General features: G+C 43.0%; 1 protein-coding gene across 2 annotated transcripts; it reads left to right on the top strand.

Annotated features, from left to right (window-relative positions):
• The first annotated feature begins 3,079 nt into the window (after positions 1-3,079).
• Positions 3,080-22,526, top strand: LOC102012056 (basic proline-rich protein-like). Of its 2 annotated transcripts, XR_001236862.1 has the most exons (4): positions 3,080-3,378; positions 3,704-3,852; positions 10,923-11,002; positions 21,663-22,526. XR_001236862.1 is itself a non-coding variant. In XM_005375168.2 (3 exons), exons 1-3 carry the CDS (start codon positions 3,385-3,387, stop codon positions 21,853-21,855), a joined length of 741 nt encoding a protein of 246 aa, XP_005375225.1. In that variant the 5' UTR covers positions 3,108-3,384; the 3' UTR covers positions 21,856-22,526. The 2 variants fall into 2 exon arrangements, 1 of the variants encoding a protein (XP_005375225.1); XM_005375168.2 differs by having other exon boundaries at positions 3,108-3,852.
• Positions 22,527-24,084: the final 1,558 nt, after the last annotated feature.

Below are 24,084 nucleotides of genomic sequence, written 5' to 3' on the forward strand. Positions count from 1 at the left end.
AATTTTTAAAAATTTGAGTCTGAATCTTGCTAAGTCATTAGGTTGCCCTAATTGGGCTGGAGATTATACTCCTCCTGTCTCAGTCTCCCAGAGTGCTAGATGAAAAGCATATGTCACAATGCCTGGGTTCCCCTTTCTCCTTTCATGCCTAGAAGGATCTGTACCTAATTTCCCTGGAGCATGGTTCTTCCTAGAGCCTGTTACGTCTCAGTGTTCAGAAATAGCCCCGTGCACCTCCACACTGCCAAGGGGTGAGTCATTTGCAGCTGCTCCTTAGGGCAGGTAAAGGCGGCCGGAGGGTCTAAGGAGCTGAGGCAAAGTCCTTGGCCAGGGACTCAGGCTCTGGGCACAGCTGTCCCTCTGGGGCCACCTCGGCGCACTATTCTTGCTGCCCTTCAAAGCCACCAGAGGAACAGTCTGAGCTCTGATTTCAGACTTCCCTTTCTGGAGCCTCCACCACGAGAGCAAATTCCAACACCCAGTGCCCCGCCCCCTCCTCCTCTCTGTGGCATTGGAAGGAAGGGAGGTCACCGCCAAGCTGGACCTGATGGACAGGCTGTGCACCCGCCTCCAGAGCCTCCTTCTTTCTCAGCCTCAGTGTGCTCCTCTGCTCCCCATGCTTTCTTTCCCTCCAATACCCATCAGCATCCGAGTGTTTATGCTGCACACGGGACACAGTGGCCGGGGGTACCTCTAATTTGCTTGTATGCTCTAGTGTTCTTATCGAACCAGGTTCCAAAGCCTCCCTTTAAAGCTGAACCAATAGCTCCTGATAAAAACAGCAGCTGATGACTGCATAAATCTCTTACTGGAGTGACTTCTGGTCTCAGGTCCCTCTCCTGTTGTGAAAGCTGTGGGCAACCTCACTGGGTTTTGATTCCTTGGAACCAGAGAGGCATGAACACAGAGACTGCTATTCCCACACACCCTGCTGGGCTGGCCCACCCCCTGTCACCCTGTGCTTACCTTGCTGTGCCGTGCACATTGCCTTCCACCTACTCCTGTGGCCAACTTGTCCCCACCAGCCTCTGTGGCTTCCACTTCCATCTACCTGCTGGGACCCCAGGCATCTGCGTCTCTCCTTCCAGACCAGCTACCCATGGCCTCCAGGAATCTCCAATCAGAGGCCAGGAGACTGAGCCCTCCTCCTGGACCTGCTCCCCCGACTTGTCACATCATTCTGGCAACCTGAGCCTCCCCCATGACACCTTCACATTTACTGCGCACTTGTCACCCAGTCCCAGGCACCCTGCTTCTGTGCTTCAGTGGCATCCTTACATCTGTACCCGCCTCTGCTACTGTGGAGAGAGGTTCTCATTGTCCTGCTGTTCATAATGAACAACATTTTTATTGTACTGTTATCTGCTTGCCATGACCAGCACAGCTCTTGAAACTCTGGAGGGAGGATGGTGGAGAATGAAGAAGACAGGAATCAATATACAAAAGCTGAGGTCAGGTGGAACCCTCTCTCCTGGAGAAAGGAACTACCCAGCATCAGCAGTACCAGTACGTTTATTTACGCAATCAGCATATGAATGGAGAGTTTAAGGGAAGGGTAGAATCTGGGACAGGAAGAATATCTAATCTACAGCAGAACAGCATGCCTTGGTGGCTTCACAAGGATCAAGAGGAAACTGTCTATACTATCTCAAGTGAAGGTCAAGTCACTGAACTGTGCACACTTCTAATGGGGCCCTACCAAACTCATGAGAAGCAGTGGCCTTGTCCTAGATACCTAAGCTACAGACTGTTTTGTCCTCAACATCCATTTATTCCCCTAGAGAGTGCACACTGCTGTGGTCTCCATGTCTTGTCCCTCTGACTGTAGCTGTGCCCCTTCCTGAGAACACTTTGCAGGTTCCGTCATCCTCAGGATGAAGCACAAAGTCCTTGGTGAAGTTCGAGGACTTTTCCTGGGTCAGCTTCTTGCTCTAGTAGCTTCTTCCCACACACCTGAGCTCCCCCAGCTCTCTATGCTGTAACACTGTTCGCAGTGTTGTGTAAGAAGCATACATGGTCTCTACTCCACTCCTTGTGCGGGACTCCTAAAACCTGTAGAGATTCCGGAGCAGTAGCAATGTGTTCTCTTACCCATGGGAGACACTATTTCAGGATATCTTCCAAATGGCCTTCCGTATGAAGATCAAGAATCTTTATTCTTTCTCAAAATTACTAACACTAATCTTCATTCTGAAACATATGTAGAGGTCTTCTTAGAACTTTGTTTTCACAATTTTTATTTTTTATCAGTACATGCTTGCAGTACATAATGGTCACATTCCCCTTGGGAATATCTTAATTCTTTTTCATCTCCTCTCCCTCTCCCTCACCTCATCACTTGGTCCCCTTCCCAGCACAGACTTTTGACTAGCATGTAAAATGGGAGTCCTCTTGTGGGACTGAGCCCTCACCCTGTGGAATCCCAGGCTAACTCCGGGTTGGGGGATCCCAGGCTGAGATGCCTTCAGTGCAGTGGACAAACACTTGGTAGTTTATGAGCTGGGTGCTGACAGCTGGCCCATGCTGTGGTTTGAATGTTCCCTGAGAAACTCGCAGGGGAACGACATTGCCCTGTGATGAAATTAGGAGGCAGGTCGGCGAGCCAGTGATGGGCCATGAGTGGAGCACACTGCTCTCCGGGACTGGGCTCTGATGGGAAGGTGACTTGGGCCCTGCCCTCTTGTAACTGAGAGAGTAAAATGGCCGAAAATTAGGAGTTTTTTGTTTGTTTGCTTGTTTGTTTTTCTGAGTTAAGCTGCTCCTCCAGCTTCCTCATGTGGAGAGTGTCGATGACGACCCCCTTCTCCTCAGCTCAGATGATGGGACAAGGAAACCACGGCCTCTAGAATAAAAGGAGCAAGGGTCCGAAAGGAAAGCGCGTTTCCACAAGGGGGCGGGGTGTGTGTGGGGGAACCAGGGAACCGCCAGGGGTTGAAAAGCATCTGAATGTCCCCTACTGTCTCAGCCTGTTCCTCCCCTCTCTCCCTCAAGAGAAGCCCTTGCACCTCTGACTCGGGGTGGGCAGAGATTTGAGGCGAAGGCCTCCCTGCTCCTCGGAGCTACCGAAATAAACCGCCTCCCTGCAGATGGGAAGGCGGGGGTGGAGGAAGAGCGGAGGGAGGCAAGGGGAAGGGAGGACGACGAAGATGGGCTGAGCATGTAACCGACCCCCACAGCGAGAGCGCTCTTTATACGGCCAGCGGCCAGCGTTTACCTACAGCAATACCATAAATAAACAAGGATCCCCCGTGTTTCCTGGGAGCAGAGGGCCGCCTGGACTCCGGGATCAGGAGCAGGTTGGGTGAGCCACCAGGAGAGTCCTGGCTCCTAAGTGGTCCGAGCGCCCCTATTCCCACCAGGAGAGCCCGGCCCAAGAAGGTGAGGATGGAGCGGGCCTCGCCCCTGAGCCCCGCAGCCCGTGCTTTGCGCCCCGCCCCCGCCCCCAGCAGAGCGCTGGGGGTCCAGCGGCCAGCCCCGCCCGCGTTTGTCCGGGGCGCTCTAGGGCCTCGGTCTCCTGGAGACGCAAGCGGAACACTGCTGATGCTCAGTGCCGCGGCCGCGTCTGGACACCGACCTTGTAGCTGCTCCTCCCGCTCTCTTGATTGGCCCCTCCCTCCGACTCACCACTGCTCCCCTGCGGCCCCAGGACCCTGGCTCTTAGTGTCTCACCCTATCCCTAACCCGCCCCCCAGCGACCCCGCAGCCGCTCTCCACCCACCCGGACGAAGCCCTGGATATGCGGGCGTCGCCTCCCCCAACCCGGCAAGTGCTGGGCCGCGAAGTCTCCATCGAAGGCCTCCGCGGGTCAGCACGGAAGTCCTCCCAGCTGGTGCTGCCTGCCCTGGGGCGAAGGTAAGTGGCTTCCGGTGCCCGGTGCCCACGGTGGCTCAGTCCCCTCCCCTGGCCACAGAGGCCTCTCTGCTCGCTTAGTATTGCGGGCTCTTCCCAGGAGCGGCATGGGGGTCCCAAATCAACTGCCGGTCTGGGGAGGGTCAGAGTTGGGGGTGGTCAGAGTTGGGGGTGGCAAGCTTTGTGGACATGGGGGTTTGGCTCTGTCTATACTGCAGGTTGGGGGCTGGGGTAGACGGTGGAGGCTGGGGGCCTTACCCCTGAGCTGCTCCCTTGCCCTTGGGACTCTGGCTGGGCTGGAGAGGCCTGGGTGTGGGCGTCTCTTTGCGGAAGCACCTGTTAAGGGGTGTCCGGTTTTCGCTGGGTTGTTAGCCTTCTCTGTCATTGACTCCTGGCTCTGGCGATACAGTCTGAGCTTCACTCACCACTATTTGTGATTGTGACTCCATGGCCAATTTTACTCCTCCGTCTCTAGAATCCGGGCTCTCTGGATGTGTCTAGAACCGTTAAAAAATGTAAGACTGAATTTAGAAAGGGTCTGGACAATTCAACTTGAATAAAACCTCATTTGCCACAAATTCTAGGTCATTGGAAGTGAATTATCCAGCTTATCTTTTTTTAAACTTTAACTTACTAGTACATGTTTGCCATACGTGAAGTGCACACTCGTCTTAGGGTTAGGGTGCACGTATAGAGTGCATCTTGATTCTTTTCCCCTCCTGTCTTCCCCTCCCTGCCTCGGTCTCTAGATCCTTTCCCCATTTTCATTATCACTGTTATTGTTATCACCTAGTTCAGACTTAGGGCACAGAATGTTGCCGTGTGTTGTGGGTATGTGGGACATGTACATGAGACGCCATGAATCTTTTTACTTCCCCTCCCTCCCTCCCTTCCCCTCACCCTCAGTCTCTGAGACCCCTTCTCATTTGCAAAAGATCTTTTGCCTCCTGTCAAAGCTTTATTTTACTCTTTATTAATATTTTGCCTTACTCAAGTGAGAGATACTATATGGTACTTAAACTTGGGTGTCTGATTTGTCTCACTTAATATTATACTTTCTGGTGTATCGATTTTCCTACAACTGTCTTTCGTTTATCTTTCTTTGTAGCTGAGTAGTATTCTGCTGTGTATGGATAACACATTTTATTTTTCTTTCTGCCTTTATTTGATTAAGTTTATCAGCACATTTTTAGATATACACAATGATTATGTTCATGATAGGGAATTTGTACCTGTATATGTTATAACTTGATTCTTTTTTCCCATTCCCCTACCCTCCCTTCAACCCCTCTTCCCCTCCCTATTTCTAAAGTTTTGTTTCTATTTTTTCCTTCTTTTCTCATCATATTTTTCATTTCCCTTCCTTCCTTTTCCCTCCCCTCCCTAGTTCTCCTTCCTATTTGGACATTTTTTTCCTATTTCCCAATATCTATTATACATTTTGGTCCTTATTTAAACTTTCAGTTTCTCACACCAGAGAAACAGTGTGGTATTTACATATGTGTGTCCAATTTATTTTCATTATAGCCTCAAGGTGTACCCATTTATCTAGAAATGTCTCAAGCTTATCCTTCTTTATGGAACAGTAGTACTCTATTGTGTAAAAAAACTACTTCTTTATCCAATCATCAATCAATGGGCATTTGGGCTGTTTCCAAGATTTAGCTACTACAAACTGCCTCTGTACACATGGGTGTGCATTTATCACTGTGGTATGATGCTTTTAATTCTTTTGGGAAGATACCAAGAAGGGGAATATCTGGGTCAAATGGGACCTCTAGTCCTCGTTTTTTGAGGCATCTCTACACTGATTTCCACAGTGGTTATACCAATTTACACTCCCACCAATAGTGGACAAGGGTTTCTTTTCCCCCCACAGCCCCATCAGCATTTGTTATTGGTTGATTCCTTGATGATAGCCATTGTTCTGGCGTGAGATGGAATCTCAGTGTTGTTTCAATTTGCATTTCTCAAATGACCAATAATGTTGAACATTTTTTCATGTATTTATTTTCCATTTCTAGTTATTTATCTAAGAAGTGTCTATTCATTTCAGATGCCCATTTTTGGGTTGGGTCTTTAAATATGAAGGGTCTGATTTTTCTGAGTTTTTATATATTCTAGATAGTAGTCCTTTGTCTGAGGAGCAGCTGGCAAAAATTTTTTTCCATTCTGTGGGTTGTCTCTTCAATCTGTTGGTGGGTTCTTTAGCTGTGCAAAAGATTTTTAATAAAATAAGATCCTAGTTGTTGATTTTGTGTAGTATTTCTCTTCTGGTCTGGGTTTTATTCATAAAGTTTTTGCCTACAGTAATGTCTTTAAGAGTTCTACCTATTCTATCTTCCAGCAGATTTAGTGCTTCTGTTTTAATATTTAGATCTTTGATCCATTTTGACTTTAGTTTAGCACATAGTAAAAGACATGGGTCTAGTTTTATACTCCCAGATTCATTCTTGGAAGCAAGCATTACCCTGATACCAAAACCAGTGAAGGACCCAACCAAGAAAGAGAACTACAGGCCAATCTCTCTGATGAACATGGATGCAAATGTCCTCAATAAGATACTAACAAACAGAAAGCAGCAAATCATCAAGAAGATTATACACCATGACCAAGTAGGATTCATCCTGGTGTGCAGGAATGGTTCAACATACACAAATCAATAAATATAATACACCATATTGACAGAGCCAGGACAAAAACCATATTGTGGTGGATTAACAACTGGTTGTCAACTTGTAACACCCAGCTGAACTGAACCAGCATGGTGCTGGGTGTGGGAGGCCCACCTGAGCATTATGGCCAACAACATAAAAAAGAACTAGGGAGGAAGAAGGGAAGCTGTTAGGGAGCTGTTGGTTCTCCTGGAGCTGTTCATTCTCCTGAAGGAGCTTGTCATGCTGGCTTTCCTGATGAACTCAGCTATTCTCATCGTTGAAGGAGCTCAGGACCTTGTCACTGAAAATGGCTATGGTTCACTTTGGGGCAGCTCTAGCCCTTACTTTGAGCATTGCTACCTGGCTCCAGAGGGGAAGATAGTGCACTGCTCAGTGTTCTGGAGAAACTTGTTGTCCTGGCTTTCCTGATAGGGACTTGGCTGTTCTCATCGTTCCAGGAGCTTGGGACCTCACTGTCGCTGAGGATGGCTGTGGTACTTTTCAGGGGAGCTCTGGTTCTTACTCTGAGTGTCACTTCCTGGTTCTAGTGCAGATCCCTCAGCCTGCTAGCACAGATCCTTCATCCCGCTGGCACAGACTTTCTAGCTTCCACCACTGACATTGGGGCCTTCTTAGCACAGATTCATGAAACTGGTATGCAAGAGACATTTTCATGGACTCTTGACATCCAGCTGGACTCCTGGGGAGCATTGCCATGGGCTCTGTGTCTTCAGCTGGACTCATGCAGGACATTGCCATGGGATCTAAGCCCTTAGCCAGATTGTTTTGGTCTTTTGTGTGTGGACAGATTTCCTGTACTCTCTTTGTATATGATTCTTTGAGTGACTATTGTAAAATAATCTTATAAATTGTGTGTCCTATATTGTATTGTTTCCCTTGAAAACACTGACAACACATATGATCATCTCAATAGATGCAAAAAAAAAGCATTTGACTAAGTCCAACACCCATTTATGATAAAAATTCCTCAGAAAAATTGCACAAGATAGTCTTTATCTCAATGTGATTAAAGCCATCTCTGACAAACCAACAGTCAATACCATACTAATGGACAAAAACTGAAAGCTTTCACTCTAAAATCAGGAACAAGACAAGGATATCCACTGTCACCACTATTATTCAATCTAGTTCTGAAAACATTAGACCAGTTAGACAAGAAAAAGAAATAAAAGGAATAAGGATAGGAAAGGAAGAAGTCAAATTATCATTATTTGCAGATGACATGATACTCTATATAGAAGGCCCCAAAACCTCCACCAAAAGACTTCTTAGATTCAATAACTCATTTCAGCAGCATAGCTGGATACAAAATCAATAACCTTTCTGTACATGAATAATAAATTTACTGAAAAAGAAATTAGGGAAACAACATCTTTCACAATAGCATCCAAAAAAATAAAATATCTAGGAATCAATCTAACAAAGGAAGTAAAAGACCTCTACATTGGAAACTACAGTACTCTCAAAAAGGAGATTGAAGGAGAATATCAGAAAATGGAAAATATCCCTTGCTTTTGGGTAGGAAGAACCAATGTAATAAAAATAACCATACTTCCAAAATTGCTGTACAGATTTAATGCAATCCCAATCAAAATTCCAACAGCATATCTCACAGAGTCAGAGGAAACATTCCTAAAATTCATTTGGAACCAGAAGAGACCTAGAATAGCAAAGGCAATTCTGGGCAACCAAGGCCAAGCAAGGGTCATCGTCATCCCTGACTTTAAATTATGCTACAAAGCTACTATGATAAAAACAGCATGGAATGGGCAAAAAAAAAAAAAAAACAGTCCTGAGGAGCAACTGAACAGACTGGAAGATGCAAAAACAACTCTAGACACACTTAGCCATGTTATCTTTGACAAAGGTGCCAAACAGATTCTTTGGAAGAAAGATAATCTCTTTAATAAATGGTGCTAGAAAAATTGACTTTCCACATGGATACCACATTTTCTTTCTCTATCCATAATGTTTGTACTAGTTTATATTCCCACCAACAATATACAAAGATTTCTTCTTCACCACAGTCATGTCAGCAGTTGCTCTTATTTAATTTCTTGATTGCTATTCTTTCTGGAGTAAGATGAAATCGTACTGTTGTTTTAATTTGCATTTCTCCAATATCCAGAGATGCTGAACATTTTTTCATGTTTATTGGCCTCTACTACTTCTGAGAAGTGTCTATCATTTGCCCATTTTTGATTGGGTCTTTCATTTTGAGTGGTCTAATGTTTTTGAGCTCTTTATGTATTCTAGATACTAGATGGACCTCTGTCTGAGGAAAATCTGGCAAAAGTGTTTTCCCACCCTCTGGGTTTTTTCTTCACTTTGCTGACTGTTTCCTTTGCTGGGCAGAAGCTTTTTCGTTTGATAGCATCCCATTTGCTGATGCTTGCTGATGTATCTTGTGCAATTGGGGTTCTGTTCAGAAGCTCCTTGCCTATATCTGTGATTTCAAATGCTTACCTATTGTATTTTCTAGTATGCTCATTGTTTATGTCTTAAAAATTAGATCTTTGATCCATCCTGATTTTAGTTTAATATATGGTGAGAGTTATGGGTCCAAATTCAACTTTGTGCATAGAGACAGTCAGTTTTCCCAGAACCATTTGTTAAATTGGCTACCTTCCCTCCAGCATATGCTTTTGGCCCCTTTGTTGAAGATCAAATTGTTCAAAGTGTCTGGGGATGTTTCTGTATCCTCTGTTCTGTTCAATTGATCCACACGTCTGTTGTTGTGACAGTGCTATGCCATTTTTGTCACTGTTGCTTTGCAGTATAAGTTGAAATCAGGTATTGTGATGCCTCCTGTTTTGCTCTTCTTGCTCAGGATTGCTTTTGCTATTCCGGATCTGTTTTGATTCTGTATGAGTTTTAGGATTCTTTCTCTAGTTCTGTGAGGAATGCTGTTGCTGTTTTGATTGGGATTGTGTTAAATCTGTCCATAAGTTTTGGTTTGTTTTTTTTGTTGTTGTTTTTTGTTTGTTTGTTTGTTTTTCTCCGGTACTAGGAACCGAACTCACAACCTTGCGCTTGCCAGGCAGGCGCTTTGCCGCTGAGCTAAATCCCCAGCCCCCTATCCATAAGTTTTGGGAGAGTGGCCATTTTGACAATATTGGTTTTACCTATCCAGGAACAGGGGACATGCATAAATATTGAAATTTAAAATGAAATTTTAAGGTTGATTACATGATGACTCTAGTCACTATTCATTCAGCTTTAATTGGCTTCCCTCCCATTTACTTGACCTGTCCAGATCCATTCTCCCTCTGAAACCCAGTCTGGGACCATCTGGCAAATAAAATACAATAGGACCTAACCTGAGGGCATTTATGGGTATAAATGAGATCATTCAGGTCCAGCTTCTAGCATTGGCCCTGACATAATAAACAATACTAATGGTTATGATGGTGCTTTTCCCAGATCCTGCAGTTAACCTTTCATCCCTTTATTCTGTGACCATGGAAACCACTACCTATACTGTAGCGGCAAACGGGCTGAATTCCACAGAAGACTGAAGGACTCTATTTAGGGCAGACAGAGTTTATTAATTTTAGACTGGTCACCACACATCCCTGACTAGCAGGTCAGGAACATGGGGCCCCTGCTTGTTTCCCCCTTATATACATTTTTCATTTCCATGGTAACAAATTGGAATATTGTAGCCCTTGCTACAAGTTGTTTTCCTTGTGCCACGTGACCGGGTCAGGCTCCAGTCATGAGCCCAACCACAATGATATATACTTTCTTGTTTGGTTTTTTTTGGGGGGTGGTCTTTTTTTTGAGATAGGGTCTCATTATGCAGTTGAGGCTGGACTTGAGCTCACTTTGTAGCCCAGGCTGGTCTCGAACTCGCAACGATCCTCCTGTCTCAGCCTCTCTAGTGCTCTGATTACAGGCGTGTGCCACCACGCCCAGCTCACAATGATAAATACTTTCTGTACTCTGTTGTATATATCTCCCTGTAGTTAACCATACATTTCCTTTATGGTTATATGTTTATCTAGGGCCAGGGAAGGGATGAAACAACCCAGGCAGGGTCATAGCTGGGTATCTGGGCCCAGGTGTTCTTTGTCTTTGGAGAAGAATTCCAGGGCAAAGTCAGGACTGCAAAGTTAACTCTTTACAACCCCTCCGGGATGTTTCTCCAGACACATTTTGAGGCTTGCACTAAGACTAGAATTACTCTATCTTAAAATGATATGATAAGAATCACTGTCCCCTACAACACCTCTGTTTTTACATTTACTCTCCTATTTTAGATACCATAGGTTTATAGCCATGATGAAATTATAGTGTCCTTGATAGGCAGTACAAAACTTGTTGAATTGGATTGGAAATAAACATCTTTTCTTACAAGCAATCTGGTCTTCATTTTAACTTTATTCTCAATAGAAAAAAAAAAGGCCCGCAGAAATGAGGAGTTCACCACCTCTTCTCCAAGATGAAGCCCTTGAAAAATGGTGTGGCCCCAGGTAAGTGCAGAGCCTTGTGTACACATTTGATGTGTATTTGGAATTTTATATTAGAGGAAAAGTTTTCAGATCATACACTCTTTTGTGTGGGGGTAATCAGCTCCAATTTTCTTTGTTTAATAGTAGAAAATATGAGTTCTGTTATCATGCAAACTTTTAGAGTTGGGATGTATGCTCGCTTGCTTTAAAATTAACTTGGAAAATGAATCTTACATCACAGGATACACGTGCATTCAAATTCCACATTTACCAGAATATAATTGTAGAAACAGCCACAATACTGAAGTATGCACAAATAGTTGCTTTTTTTTTTTATAACAATGTGATGTCTGTATGTGGATGATGCAAGTTTTGCATTAAGTTTTGATATGAAGATCAGTATTATTATTGAGATCATTTTAAACATAAAGACTTCTTCGGGGTATTACTGGATAATTAGTGAAAAGCAAAGAGAGCACACAGGCTAAGTATCAATAGCCCACTTTTTATCTTAATTCCAAATAGTAAAGCTGATCAAAATATTTAAGTGCTTTCTTCCCAGTTCTCTGACTCAGTACTCTTTCCGACCTATGTCCCAAAGATGTATCTTGAGTTATTGATTTGATCAGGAAATTTAAGCTACTTTTTTATTGGTATTAACCATAGTGACAGGTCCCAAGAACGAGTTGCCTACGGATGAATAAGAAAAGATAAAAGAAACAAGAAAAACAAGAGAGCTAAAAACCTGGGATCAGGGGGCTTACACTCTCGGACTGCAGCAGCCCAGGTTACTCATCTCAATCACCTTTTATTAGAACAAAGAACATAACTAAAACCAACAGGAGAAATTCATTATCCCTTTCCAATTCTGCCTCTAGCTGTTGGTAACAATCCTCAGGCAAGCCTCCCATACCCAGCACCACACTCACTCGGTTCAACTGGGGGTCATAAGCTGATCATCAGTAATCAATCCATTAGCAATCACAGTCCTTTCCCCACATAGCCCCCTTTTTGTTTTAATGCAATCCTTTGAAGCATCAACGAGAAGGTTGCCAATCATCTTCTGTTTCTCAGCGTTTCCTGGATGAACTATGTTAGGCTAAGGGGATGAGGCAAAGTATAATGATAACATCACATGAAATGACAATAGATGTTTGCAAAACTAAGAACATAGTTCAGAATCCATAACAATGATTAACCTTCAATATATATCTTGTGATCACATTTTTCTGCCAGGTATCTAAGACCAAGTTAGAGTAAGACTTGTATAAATAAAAATTTTAACCTTTCACTATCTATCAGGGTCAGTTAGGTCTTCTCAGGAATCTTCTTGGAACCAAATGTAGCATCTCTTAATCTCCTGTCAGTGTCAGCCATCTGGATGAGTCACGGCCATTGCTTGACCAAGGTGCTTTCTGTGAAAGTCTGAGAGATATTTTCTCTCTTAGTGACTCTCCTTAGGCACATTATACGAAGTAGAATGACTTTCCTCTGTAGTCCCATAATCTCCTTGATCAGAAAATTAGGGATTCAACCAAGTTATAGGATGTCACAGCAGAGGTTCTCTTATGTCCTGAGTCTTTACTGACCTCAGAGGGCATACCCAAAATATTGGCTGTGTTCTTAGCCCAAATTATCTTGTTGATATTTAGTCTCCAGATCTCAGTTGTTAAACATCCAGCAGAGAAGATTAATGGTATAATATCGTAACGGAGGTAACAAGCTTAATATCATAATCTAATCTAAATAGCAAACACATTAGGACATACAAATGGAACCATAATTTTTTAACAACCATAAATATTCCAATATTTAAATCTTAATAGAATATTAACAAACAACAGTTACATAGATCTACCCAGAAATTTAAAAATCAAAACCACATATGACATTACTACATGACAATCATGATAATACTTTATAACATACTTAAATTTTTGCCCTAACACTACATATCCCTTTTAACCAATCTTCTTTATTCAATACATCCAATTTACTATCCTTCAGTGGGATTCACCTCACATGTTTTCATTAAAGGCAGGGATCTCAGTCCAAAAAAAAGTCCTATCAGAAAATACAGTCTTTGCTCCATATTTTGAAAAGTCTGTAATTATGAATACATTCAGTACACCCTGAAACCAACAGCAATGAATTACCACACACATGAGAAAAAAAAGGAAAAGAAAACAAAAACTTTTATCAAAATTCTACTTTATAGCAAAAAGATCCTCCATAAGAAAACTATGTTATAATTTCTACTGGAGGGGCTGGGGATTTAGCTCAGCGGCAAAGCGCCTGCCTCGCAAGCGCAAGGTCGTGAGTTCGGTTCCCGGTACCGGAGAAAAACCAAAAAAAAAAAAAACTGTAAGCTATAATTTCTACTGGAAAATTATTCTTTGACAAAAAGATTCAACTATAGGGGTATCTCCCAAGAAATCATGGAGAGAACTAGGGGCTCCTTATTAATGAACAAAGGTTGGCCACCCCTTTATTCACCAATCGGAGTTGTACCCAATAAATTTTTTTACTCAGGGATTATAATTAAATATCTTTATTTAAATATCTTCACTTAAACCAGCTGGTAATTTAAGTGAAAGCATGCCTTTAAATTTACAACGCAATTATCATAAAAAAATTTTTTTTGAGCTCAAAAACAAAGGAGAACAGCTGTTCACAAAATGACAAACATGCAAACAAGTACGCAGAACAAACATTTACACAAAATCAGAGTGCACTCAAACATAGCCTTAACCAAACTATATTGTAGTAATTCTATTACAATTTTTGAAATTTACAATTTATCTGTTGTTATAAATGGTCTCCGTGTATCATACAGACTAGGAAGCTATCTAAATTCAATAACATAAATTGGTACAGGCATATATGCCTGATTCTATAAAGTCAATGCCTGCCATAGTGGCTATGTCAGCCAACATGGCTAAAAATATATTACCAGGCATAAACATTTTCCAGTGGAATGCAGCAGGTTCTCAATATGATGGATTACTTTCTTAAGTTGTCCCTAATTGGGGGTTGTGCTTTCTGAATGTTCTTGATTATTATCTAAGGATGGCGCTGTAGTGGCATCACTCTCATTTTTTCCACTGAAGGATTCAGATCGAATTTGACTCTTTTGTGTCTCGTGTTGAGGTTTAATTCTTCTAGCAGGCAATCACACTTTATCTCCTGAATCTGTAATGACACAAGCAAATCCTCTCCCCCAAATTTGAACAATCTCTTTCCCATTTTCCAGTATGAATATTTTTCTAAAAAATAGGTTGCTCTATTGGTTCTGGTGGTCCTTTACTAATGATAGCCCCAAATTTTTCTGCTGCTGTAGTAGATGAATCTTTACTAATATCCAAAAAGTTTAAAGTGAATAAAGCTTTATGTTATATTTGATGTGGTGAACTTCTATCCCTAATTCCCCCTTTTTGTTTAGCTAACATAAATTTAAGAGTAGCATGTGCCCTTTCAACCATACCTTGTCCTTGAGGATTATATGGAATGCTGGTATAATGATTAATATCCCACAAGGCACAGAATTGCTGAAAGGAATGGGACGCATAAGCAGGTCCATTGTCAGTTTTAATTGCTTTGGGTTTTCCTCTGATAGCAAAACATTCTAACATATGATTTTTTACCATGTGCAAACTTTTCTCCTGGTTGTGCAGAGGCCATATAAAGCCAGAATATGTGTCAATAATGACATGTACAAATCCAAGTTTGCCAAAAGCAGGAATATGGTTTACATCCATCTACCATAACTCATTACCTTGCGAGCCTCTAGGATTTGTTCCAGGCTGAAAAGTAAGGTTATTAAGCATTCCACAAGTAGGACAAGCTTGTTGAATGGAAAGTTGAGGAAATTTTTTACATAAGCCTTTGGTATTTACATGAGTTAAAGTGTGAAATTCAATAGCTAAACAATCTGGTGAAGAAATAGCAACAAGTCGGTCAACTTCATCATTATATTTAATCATATCACCAGGAAGATGTGAATGAGAACAAATATGAGTTATGAAAATAGGAAAGTCTCTATTACAGATATTAGTCCATAATTGGCAGAACAATTGATCAAGTTCAGTATCATTTGATAAAGTAGCTGTTTCTATATGATTAACTGTGAACCACACATACTGAGAGTCTGTAACAATATTAATAGATTCTGGAACATCTAATAAAAGTTGGGTAATTGCCTGAAGTTCCGCTTTTTGTGCAGAAAGAAAAGGAGTATGTCATACTTTTGAAATCTTTCCTACATATCCAGCTTTTCTGTTACTGCTACCATCAGTACAGTACATGTCTGCTGTAGTTATAGGTTCGGAGCGCACAATTTTGGATAAAATCCAGTTATGTCGTTTAAGGAACTGTAAAAGTTTAGAACTAGGAAAATGATTGTCTGTTTTTCCAATATAATTGGCAAGTCCAATCTGTCACTGTTCAGTCATTTGAAATGCCTGATCTATCTGCTGCTTTGTTAAGGAAAAAATAATAGATCCAGGGTCTTTTCCTGATAACTGTTGTAAACAAGTTCAGCCTTTAAATACAATAGGGCCTATTTTATCTATGTAAGTAATAAGTCACTCCTCTTCCTTGTGTGGAAGAAAAATCCATTCTAAAACTGCTTCCTTTTGCCATAATATAGGTGTAGGAGAATGAGATGATGGAAAAATTAGAAGCATAACTGGTTTAGACAAATCTATATGGGTTAATTGAGCTTGACTTATATGCTGTTCTACCAGGCTAATTCTTTTTCTCCTTTTATAAGGTAGCGAGGGCTGTCTAATGCTGGGTTCCCCTTAAGAGTATTAAAAAGGTGTTGCAAAGCATAGGTAGGGATACCTAAAGAAGATCGTAACCAATTAATATCTCCCAATAATTTTTGAAAATCATTAAGGGTGAGAAGCTGATCTCTATGAATATTAATTTTTTGAGGAATTATTTGTTGTTTTTGGAGAATATGACCTAAATAAGTAATGGGATAGTCAGTCTGGATCTTATCTGGGGCTATCTGCAAGCCAAAGTCAGTCAACAATTGTTTGGCTGCACAGAACATTTCCTGCAAATATCCTTCTGAGCTAGCAGAAAAGAATATCATCTATATAGTGCACAATCAGAGCATCTGGGAATCTTTCCCACAACAATTCTAAAGGTTTGTTAACATAATATTCACAGTGTATTGAACTATTTAGCATTCCTTGAGGAAGAACTTTCCAATGATATCTTTCTACTGGTCCCTGGTTGTTAAAAGTAGGTATAGTAAATGCAAATTTTTCTCTATCTGCCGGTCACAATGGAATAGCAAAAAACAGTCCTTGAGGTCTATAACAATCAGCTTCCAATTCTTAGGTATCATGACAGGAAAGGGTAATCCGGACTGTAATGGACCCATGGGTTGAATAACTTCATTAATTTTTCTCAGATCTGTGAGAATTCTCCATTTACCTGATTTCTTTTTAATCACAAATACAGGGGAATTCCAGGGGCTGGTAGATTCCTCAATATGTTCTTCTAACAATTGTTCTTGTACTAATGATCTTAGGGCTTCTAATTTTTCTTTTGGAAGAGGCCACTACTCGACCCAAATTGGCTTATCAGTAAGCCATTTTAAAGGTAAAGTGAAGCTGTTTTCTACAGTGTCCTCTATTCTAAATTTGGATACTCTAAACCATGCGTCTCTTTGGCAATAATAGGAGCTTGTATACAACTATTAACTTCACATTTGATCCATCATATCCTTTGCCTGAGATAGTATATGTGGAATGTTCACACATGCTCCCCATTGCATTAACAAATCTCTTCCCCATAGATTCACTGCTATATCAGCAACATATGGTTTTAAAGTACCAACTTGTCCTTCTGGACCAGAAATCCGAAGAATGTTAACGCTTTGGTGAAAGTCTGTCATTGTTTCAACACCAAAGACTGTAGGCACTTTCATGGTAGGCCATAATTTAGGCCAGTGTTGCCAGGAAATTATAGTTACATCTGCTCCTGTGTCTACCGATCCCTTAAAAGCTTTTCCATCTATTCTCAGTTGTAACTCAGGTCTTTTGTGTCCTATAGAGGTTTGCCAAAAAATTCCTCTTCCAGTACTTCCAAAACCTCCTACATGCTCTATAGGAGCGGCGCAGCATTTTACATATGGAAGAAGCAATAATTGGGCTATACCCTCTCCTGCTTCAATTTGATATGGTTGTAAAGTGTGCATCATAACCTGAATCTCATCTTTAGGGTCAGAGTCTATTACCCCTATTTGTACTATAATCCCTATTGAAATCAAACTACTTCTTCCCACAAACAAACCAACGGATCCCTCAAGTAGAGGCCCTTAAATCCTGGTTCTAATCTTTTGAATTCCTAAAGCAGGGAATAACATAACATTCTCTAAGGAGGGGATATCTAATGCTGCGCTACCTCTGGTGGCGGCAAAGAGATCCTGACTCTGCTTGGGCATGGTTGTAACTGTTGCTGACTAAAAATGCCTGGTAACTTCCCGTATGGTTTGTCCTTGGGCCCTGGGCTGGGCCTGAGCTGAAGTCTTCTGCCTGTATCAGAGGAGTACCATTTTTATGATATCTTGATCAGCACAGATTTGCCCAGTGCTGTCCTTTTTGATACCTTGGACAGACCTTATAGGTAAAGAATCCTCTGAAATATTAACCTTTTGTTTTATCCAGTCATCCATTCTTTGTCTTGCTAGTCTATATTCCTTTTTCTTTCTTTTTTTTTTTTTGGTTTTTCTCCGGTACCAGGAACCGAACTCACGACCTTGCGCTTGCCAGGCAAGCGCTTTGCCGCTGAGCTAAATCCCCAGCCCCTAAAGTTCTTTTTTTTTTCTTTTTTGGTACCGGGAATTGAACTTATGACCTCAGGCTTGCCAGGCAAGCGCTTATGCTGCTGAGGTACATCCCCGGCCCTTATATTCCTTTTTCATATGCCCTATTTTACTGCACTCAAAACATTTAACATTCTTTTGAGTACAAGGGCCATTTCCCTTTAAAGCAGCTGTGAGCAATCCTGCTTTAAAGGTTTCCGATCCCACACCCGGACAAGCTTCTATGTACTTGTCCAAAGTGATGTCCTGAGATTTCAAAGGCCTTAAGACTTTTTTGCATTCTGAATTAGCATTGTCATAAGATAACATTTTTAATAATAGTTCTCTTAAGGCAGGCTGCAACACTGTTTTCTGAAGTATTTCTCTTAGTCTAGCTATAAATTCTACATAGGGCTCATTAGCACCTTGAATAACCTGAGTCACGGAGGGAACAGTTTGGCCAGGAGAAGCAATCTTTTCCCATGCTTGAAGACAACACATTTTAGTTTGAGTAATTATATCATCATTATATTCTATTTGCTGATCAATCCCAAACCAATCACCAGAGCCCATGAGTTGGTCAGCAGAAATAGGAACTGGCGGGTTAGCATGGGCATTACAACAGGCCATTAGCTCTGCTTCATCTCTCCACCACGTTTTAAACTGGAGGAATTCAGCAGGACTGAGAACTGTACGTCCAATCATCTCCCAATCCCATAGAATTAAGCGGTCAGACTGAGCTAGTCTCGAAATCAACCCAAAAGTATAAGGAGAGTTCACTCCATATGAAACACAAGCCTGCTTCAACTCTTAAATAGTTTTAAAGGATAATGAAGTATGATTATACCGAGCATACCCTTGGGGATTTTCCTGATCTCCTGGTAGTTGAGTAACTGTAACTGGGTACATAGCAAAAGCCTTACAAGCATCCAAATCTCCTTCCTGTCTGGCTTCAGCAAAAGCCTTCATAACTGTAGTCATACGTAATGGTCTTTGAACAGTTAACTGAGGTGGGTCCCTAAAAGGGTTAAACTTATCATATATTGGGGCTGAAGGCTGCACCGGATATGCTTGAGAGGCCAAAGAACCATATATCGGGGCTGAGGGTTGTGCTGCATATGCTTGAGAGACCAAAGAAGGAGGTGGAGGAAAATCCAATTTCCCCTTATAGTCAGTATTAGATCCAAAAGATCCATACCTTCCTTCCTCCTCTGCAGTTGGTCCCTGTTCCTGGAATGATCAAGTTTCCTCATTTCCTACCTCCTGTAAAATCTCTTGTTCTGGTTCACATTTTCTCTGAAACAGAAAATTTCCCATAACCCTGATGAACAGTCCTGGAGACCAGGCCTCCCTCCCCTTTGACTCTTTCTGGTCCATCAAGCACTGACTTAATTTTTTACCCTAGTCTCAAAGACTTCCATTCGTACTCAAGTCCCTGTTCCTGGCGCCAATATGTTGGTATTAGCTATAGTGACAGGTCCCAGGAACGAGGTGCCTGAGGATGAATAAGAAAAAAATAAAAGAGACAAGAAAAACAAGAGAGTTAAAAATCTAGGATCAGGGAGCTTACAGTCTCTTGGACTGCAATGGCCCTGATCACTCATCTCAATCACCTTTTATTAGAACAAATAACCTAACTAAAACCAACAGGAGAAATTCATCATCCCTTTCCAATTCTGCCTCTCAGCTGATGGTTACAATCCTCAGGCAAGCCTCCCATACCCAGCACCACATTCACTCAGTTCAGCTGGGGGTCATAAGCTGACCATCAGTAATCAACCCATTAGCAATCACAGTCCTTTCCCCACAACTTTTAATAGATGCTTAATCAAAATTTAATTAGAAAGCTATTCTGTCAAGAAAAAATGCAACAATACATTTCAGTGTCATTTACAAGTGACTTTTGGTTCCCTGTATCTTTGCATTAGTGTGTATGGAAGACAATAGTTCCATCCTCATTTTGACCTTGATTACCTAGAAAATAGCAGAGGAAAGGTTCAGGGGAGGAAGCAGAATTACCAGTGCAATTGTCTTTAATTCTCTACTGTGTTATAGCGATAACTTTACTTTCTACTGATGTAATAGATATATTTTTAGATGAAATTTCTTATTAGGGGCTTCTGAATTGGGTACTAGGGTGTATTAGCCAGTGCTTACTAGAGAAGCAGATTTAATGCAAGACATACAAAGATATTGTAGTAACCGTGGTAGCACTTACCTGTAATCCCAGCACTCAGGAGGCTGAGGTAGGAGGATCGTTGTGAGTTCAAGACCAGCCTGGGCTACAAAGTGAGCTCACGGCTGGCCTGAACTGCACAGCAAGACCCTGTCTCAAAGAGACAAAAAAACATTTAGAAAAAACAAATATATTGTAGCAGAAAATGCCCCCCAGTATACTTCAGTTTGTTAGTTTCCCAGGTAACAGTTCTTGTTCCAGTTCTGGTTGCTGCTGTCTCTTAGAAACAGCTGGTCACTATGATGCATAGCTAGTTACTATGATGCACATTGTATAAACAAACCCCAAACTGACAAGCCATTCTGCCACTGTACTTCCTGCTTGCTTATCCTATATAAGCCCTAGACCACCAGAGATCAGGACCTGATATTCTGGGAGTGATCCCAATCAGTGCCTGCCCATGTAAATAAATCTGCCTGCAAATCCTGGGTGTTGTTTCAGTGCTCCTGCTCACCATTGCAATATAAGAATTTACAAAATTGGCTTACAGTGGCTGCCCACTGACTCAGGTGTAGAAAATGCCAAGTCTGTGCACTGAAGATCTGAAAGATCCGGTCAAAGGCCTGGAGCCCAATGTAGTGTCCTGTGTGAGTCTGTATTGGGAGACTGAAGGGTCTTTTATGGAAGTCTGAAGGGTCTGTCCCGGAGGCTGGGATCTGCACTGGAAGCCAGGAGATGATGTCCAAGGTGAGGGTGAAGACTGGTGCTCCTCAAAAGAAATAGAAGCGAGCCTTCCCCCCGCAGTTCCCTTTTATTCCATTCAGGCAGTGAGCCTACTGCTTGGTGCCACTCACACCCAGGGTGGGCCTTCTGTCTTCAGTAAATCACTTCAGCCACCCCCAGAACTACGCTGATCCCATCCAGTTGGGCGTTTCTTACTCAAGTTGACACAATCAGTTAACAGTCACTTAGGGTTTCAGTGAAAGGGGGATTCTCACATCAAAGAAACTTTAGCTTGAGTTTAAGGATCGATAGTTACTTCCCCTCCTCCCAAGACAAAAATCTTTACTAGGACTCAAATAGGCACTGATGCTGACCAAACTCGTTAGGTCACCCGCAGACCTGGGGCTCCCAAAAGGGCGGTACTCACCTCTAGAGGGCACTGTGGGACTGTGTGGAGCTCTGAGTTTTCAGCAGCAATTTAGTGAACCTGGGCAGAGGTCCTGGGCATCACGTAAAGCCCAGAACATTCCGGGCAGCAAAGAATTGTACACTTATGGCAGAGCTCTTGAATATCCCCTGTGTGACATGTCTGTGAAGGGGCAAACAGTTGTACTTAATTATCTATCCCTATAGCCCATTTTGCATAGGAATAGAAAGTATTGTTACACATTTTAATAAACATTACATTTTCTTTAAATTGGAGATGAAGTCCTATGACAATAAACAATTCAAAAAATCCTTGAGTTTTGTCCAGCTTTGTGTCATATACGTACCTTAGCGGTTACATATTTCTAGTATTTATTACTAATGACTTGCTATTTAAAAGAAATCTAGCAACTAGGCTGGAAGCCATTGGCAAGTGCGGGGCCTGCTCAGGGCTTTTAGGAGGTGCTGGGTGGGCCAAGGCCCCAAGAACCTGAGCTGTGATCACCCCACCTGCTTGTGTTTCCCCCACCTGCCAGACGGGATCTCCACCTTCAAGATCATCACCTGGACCAGAGGATTACAACTCACTCACCACATCCAGCTTCACCTAGAGGCTTCCCAGGTACAAGAAGACTGCCACAGAGCTGGAAGATGCTCTGGACCAAGCTAGAACAGCCCTACAGAAAATGTAGGAACTGCTTCTTTTTAAAAAGACTGCTTTTTTCTTAATACATCTGTAAAGGTTTTTAATTTGTCTCATCTCTGGTCAAGTTGAGATTTTTAAGAATATCATTTTTAATTTGTAATAAAACTTTAAACTTGATTTTTTTTTTCAAAAAGTCAAAAAAGTGCAAGCACCTGTTAAGAAAAATTTTAATAAAAAAAGAAAGTTTACCCAGACCTCAGACCCTCTGCCACTCCTTCCTTGAATAACTGTTTAAAGCTATCTTTCAAAGTTTCCAGATATATGAACTTTTTTCCTTCATATCTTCCATGATTGATTTCCAATCCAATCGCATTTGTGGTCAAACAGTGAGGCTGCATGACACCAATCACTTGAAACTTTTCAGCTACCTTTATGACCTTGCCCTGGCAAGTGTCATAAATGTTTTACATGGCTTCAAAAGCATTCTGCTCTCCAGTGCTGGGCGCAGTGGTCCATGCCTACCCATCAGCTCGGGCTCATTCGCTGTGCTGTCACTTCTTCTACACCCCTGCCACAATGTTTTTCCTACCTGATATAGTAACAGCTGAGGCAAGAGTGGTACAATATCACAGCTTATTTGTTCATTTCTCATAATTCTGTGACGTTCTGCTTTACGCATTTTGGAACCACGATTTAGCTGTATGTCAGTTCAGAGCTGTTATCTTTTTCTAGTGAAATAAACATTTTAAACTCGTAGCAATTTCACTTGTAGTAATGGTATTTGCTTTAAAGATTATTTTATTATTATAAATGTGGCTTTGTCAGGATTGTTTAAAGCTATTTTTCAAAGTTTCCAGATATATGCACTTTTTTCCTTTATATCTTCCATTATTAATTTCCAATCCACTTGCATTTGTGGTCAAACAGTGGAGGCTGATGACACCAATCACTTGAAACTTTTCAGCTACCTTTATGACCTTTTTACTCAGCAGCTTTTAACTCGGGGCTAGAAAGAAAATCTGAAGGAGATAGATAGATAGATAGATAGATAGATAGATAGATAGATAGATAGATAAGCTCAGGTTCATTCACTAGGAATGTGAACTAAACTTAGAACACTCCGAGCATTTTGAACTCTGTTAACCAGCCTCACTTTTGCAGAACGTTCCCCATAGCAGCAGGGAGAACACCGCATAAGATAACCCCTTTTGGGCCACGAACCAGGATTCCTCTTTGGAAGGACTTAAGTCATAAAATCTTTTCTCAATCCACACTAGAATGAAACTAGAAATCAATAAGCAATAAGGATGACTCTGTCCCCAGCTGCCCCACCAGGGTGCTGGCTGAAGTCCGCACCTGGGTTCCCAGGCCAGGTGTGCCGGCCCTTCGCCCCGCCCACCGCACGCTATTGGCGCTCACTCCGCCTGGTCTGGTCCAGTCCCGCCCGCTGAAGATCTTGCCCCGCCTTCCCGCTCTTCCCTCTCATTGGCCGAGGGACCCCGTCAGCGGTCACCCTAGCCTCGTTTCCCGGCTTCCTGCTGCCGCACATCCTGCTTTCACGAGATGAGGTGCGGGCCCGGGATCTGCGCCCGGTGAGCCTGGTGCTCGGCGTGGCTTTGACCCCACTGGGGGTGGTAGCGCCTACCCAGCTGCAGCTTCGGCGTCCCGACCCGGCGAGCCAGAAGACGCCGGAGCTGGAGGGCGGAGGGCGCGGGGCGCGGGGCGCTGGGCAGCAGGCAAGGGAGGGAGACGCTAGTGCAGGGCCGCGTCTGCCAACCCCGCGCGCCTCCCTCCTAGTCCGCTTCCGCTCTGTCCTCGCCCGGTCCCCGGCGGGTAGTCCAGGCTGGGCCACCAGCTCCGCAGCTCCCAGGAGGGGCTGACTTGGGTTACTGGGGGAGATAAACGCTGGCTCCTGAACTGAAACTTCGCAGCTAAGTGAGGACGCAGAGGTTTGTCCCCCAGGATCGGGGCCCAGGCTGCGTGGCTGGGACGCCGGCCTATGAACGCGCTCGAATGCGGCTGTCGAGGCAGCATTTGCTGTCGGTCCCCTTCACTCCCAGCAGCCCCTGTGCTCTCCCCGCTGCTGCGTGGGCCGCGGTGTCTCGGCGGAGGCAGGGCCACCGTGCACCGGGGTCTTGTGTGTGTCAGAACACCCGGTCCCCACTGTGGCCGGGATGGAGGTGGCCTGCAGGAGCAGCAGCCCTGGAGGGAGGGTGGTGACTCCTTGAGATTGACCAGGAGGAGTCTGGCAGGCTGGCAGCTCCACAGAGCCCCACTTCGAGGGGCGCCTCCCTTGGTTTAATGCTCTGCTG

This window comes from Chinchilla lanigera, unplaced genomic scaffold (genome assembly GCF_000276665.1).
Source record: "Chinchilla lanigera isolate Chin_1 unplaced genomic scaffold, ChiLan1.0 scaffold00005, whole genome shotgun sequence".
Taxonomy (NCBI): Eukaryota; Metazoa; Chordata; class Mammalia; order Rodentia; family Chinchillidae; genus Chinchilla; species Chinchilla lanigera.

What these genes read in the sequence shown, in the direction of transcription:
- LOC102012056 (XM_005375168.2), top strand. Translation starts at nt 3,385, where the DNA reads ATGGAGCGGGCCTCGCCCCTGAGCCCCGCAGCCCGTGCTTTGCGCCCC. An exon ending in CTGCCTGCCCTGGGGCGAAG is followed by an intron (nt 3,853 to 10,922) that starts GTAAGTGGCTTC and finishes TATTCTCAATAG; the next exon opens with AAAAAAAAAAGGCCCGCAGA. An exon ending in GAAAAATGGTGTGGCCCCAG is followed by an intron (nt 11,003 to 21,662) that starts GTAAGTGCAGAG and finishes CCCACCTGCCAG; the next exon opens with ACGGGATCTCCACCTTCAAG.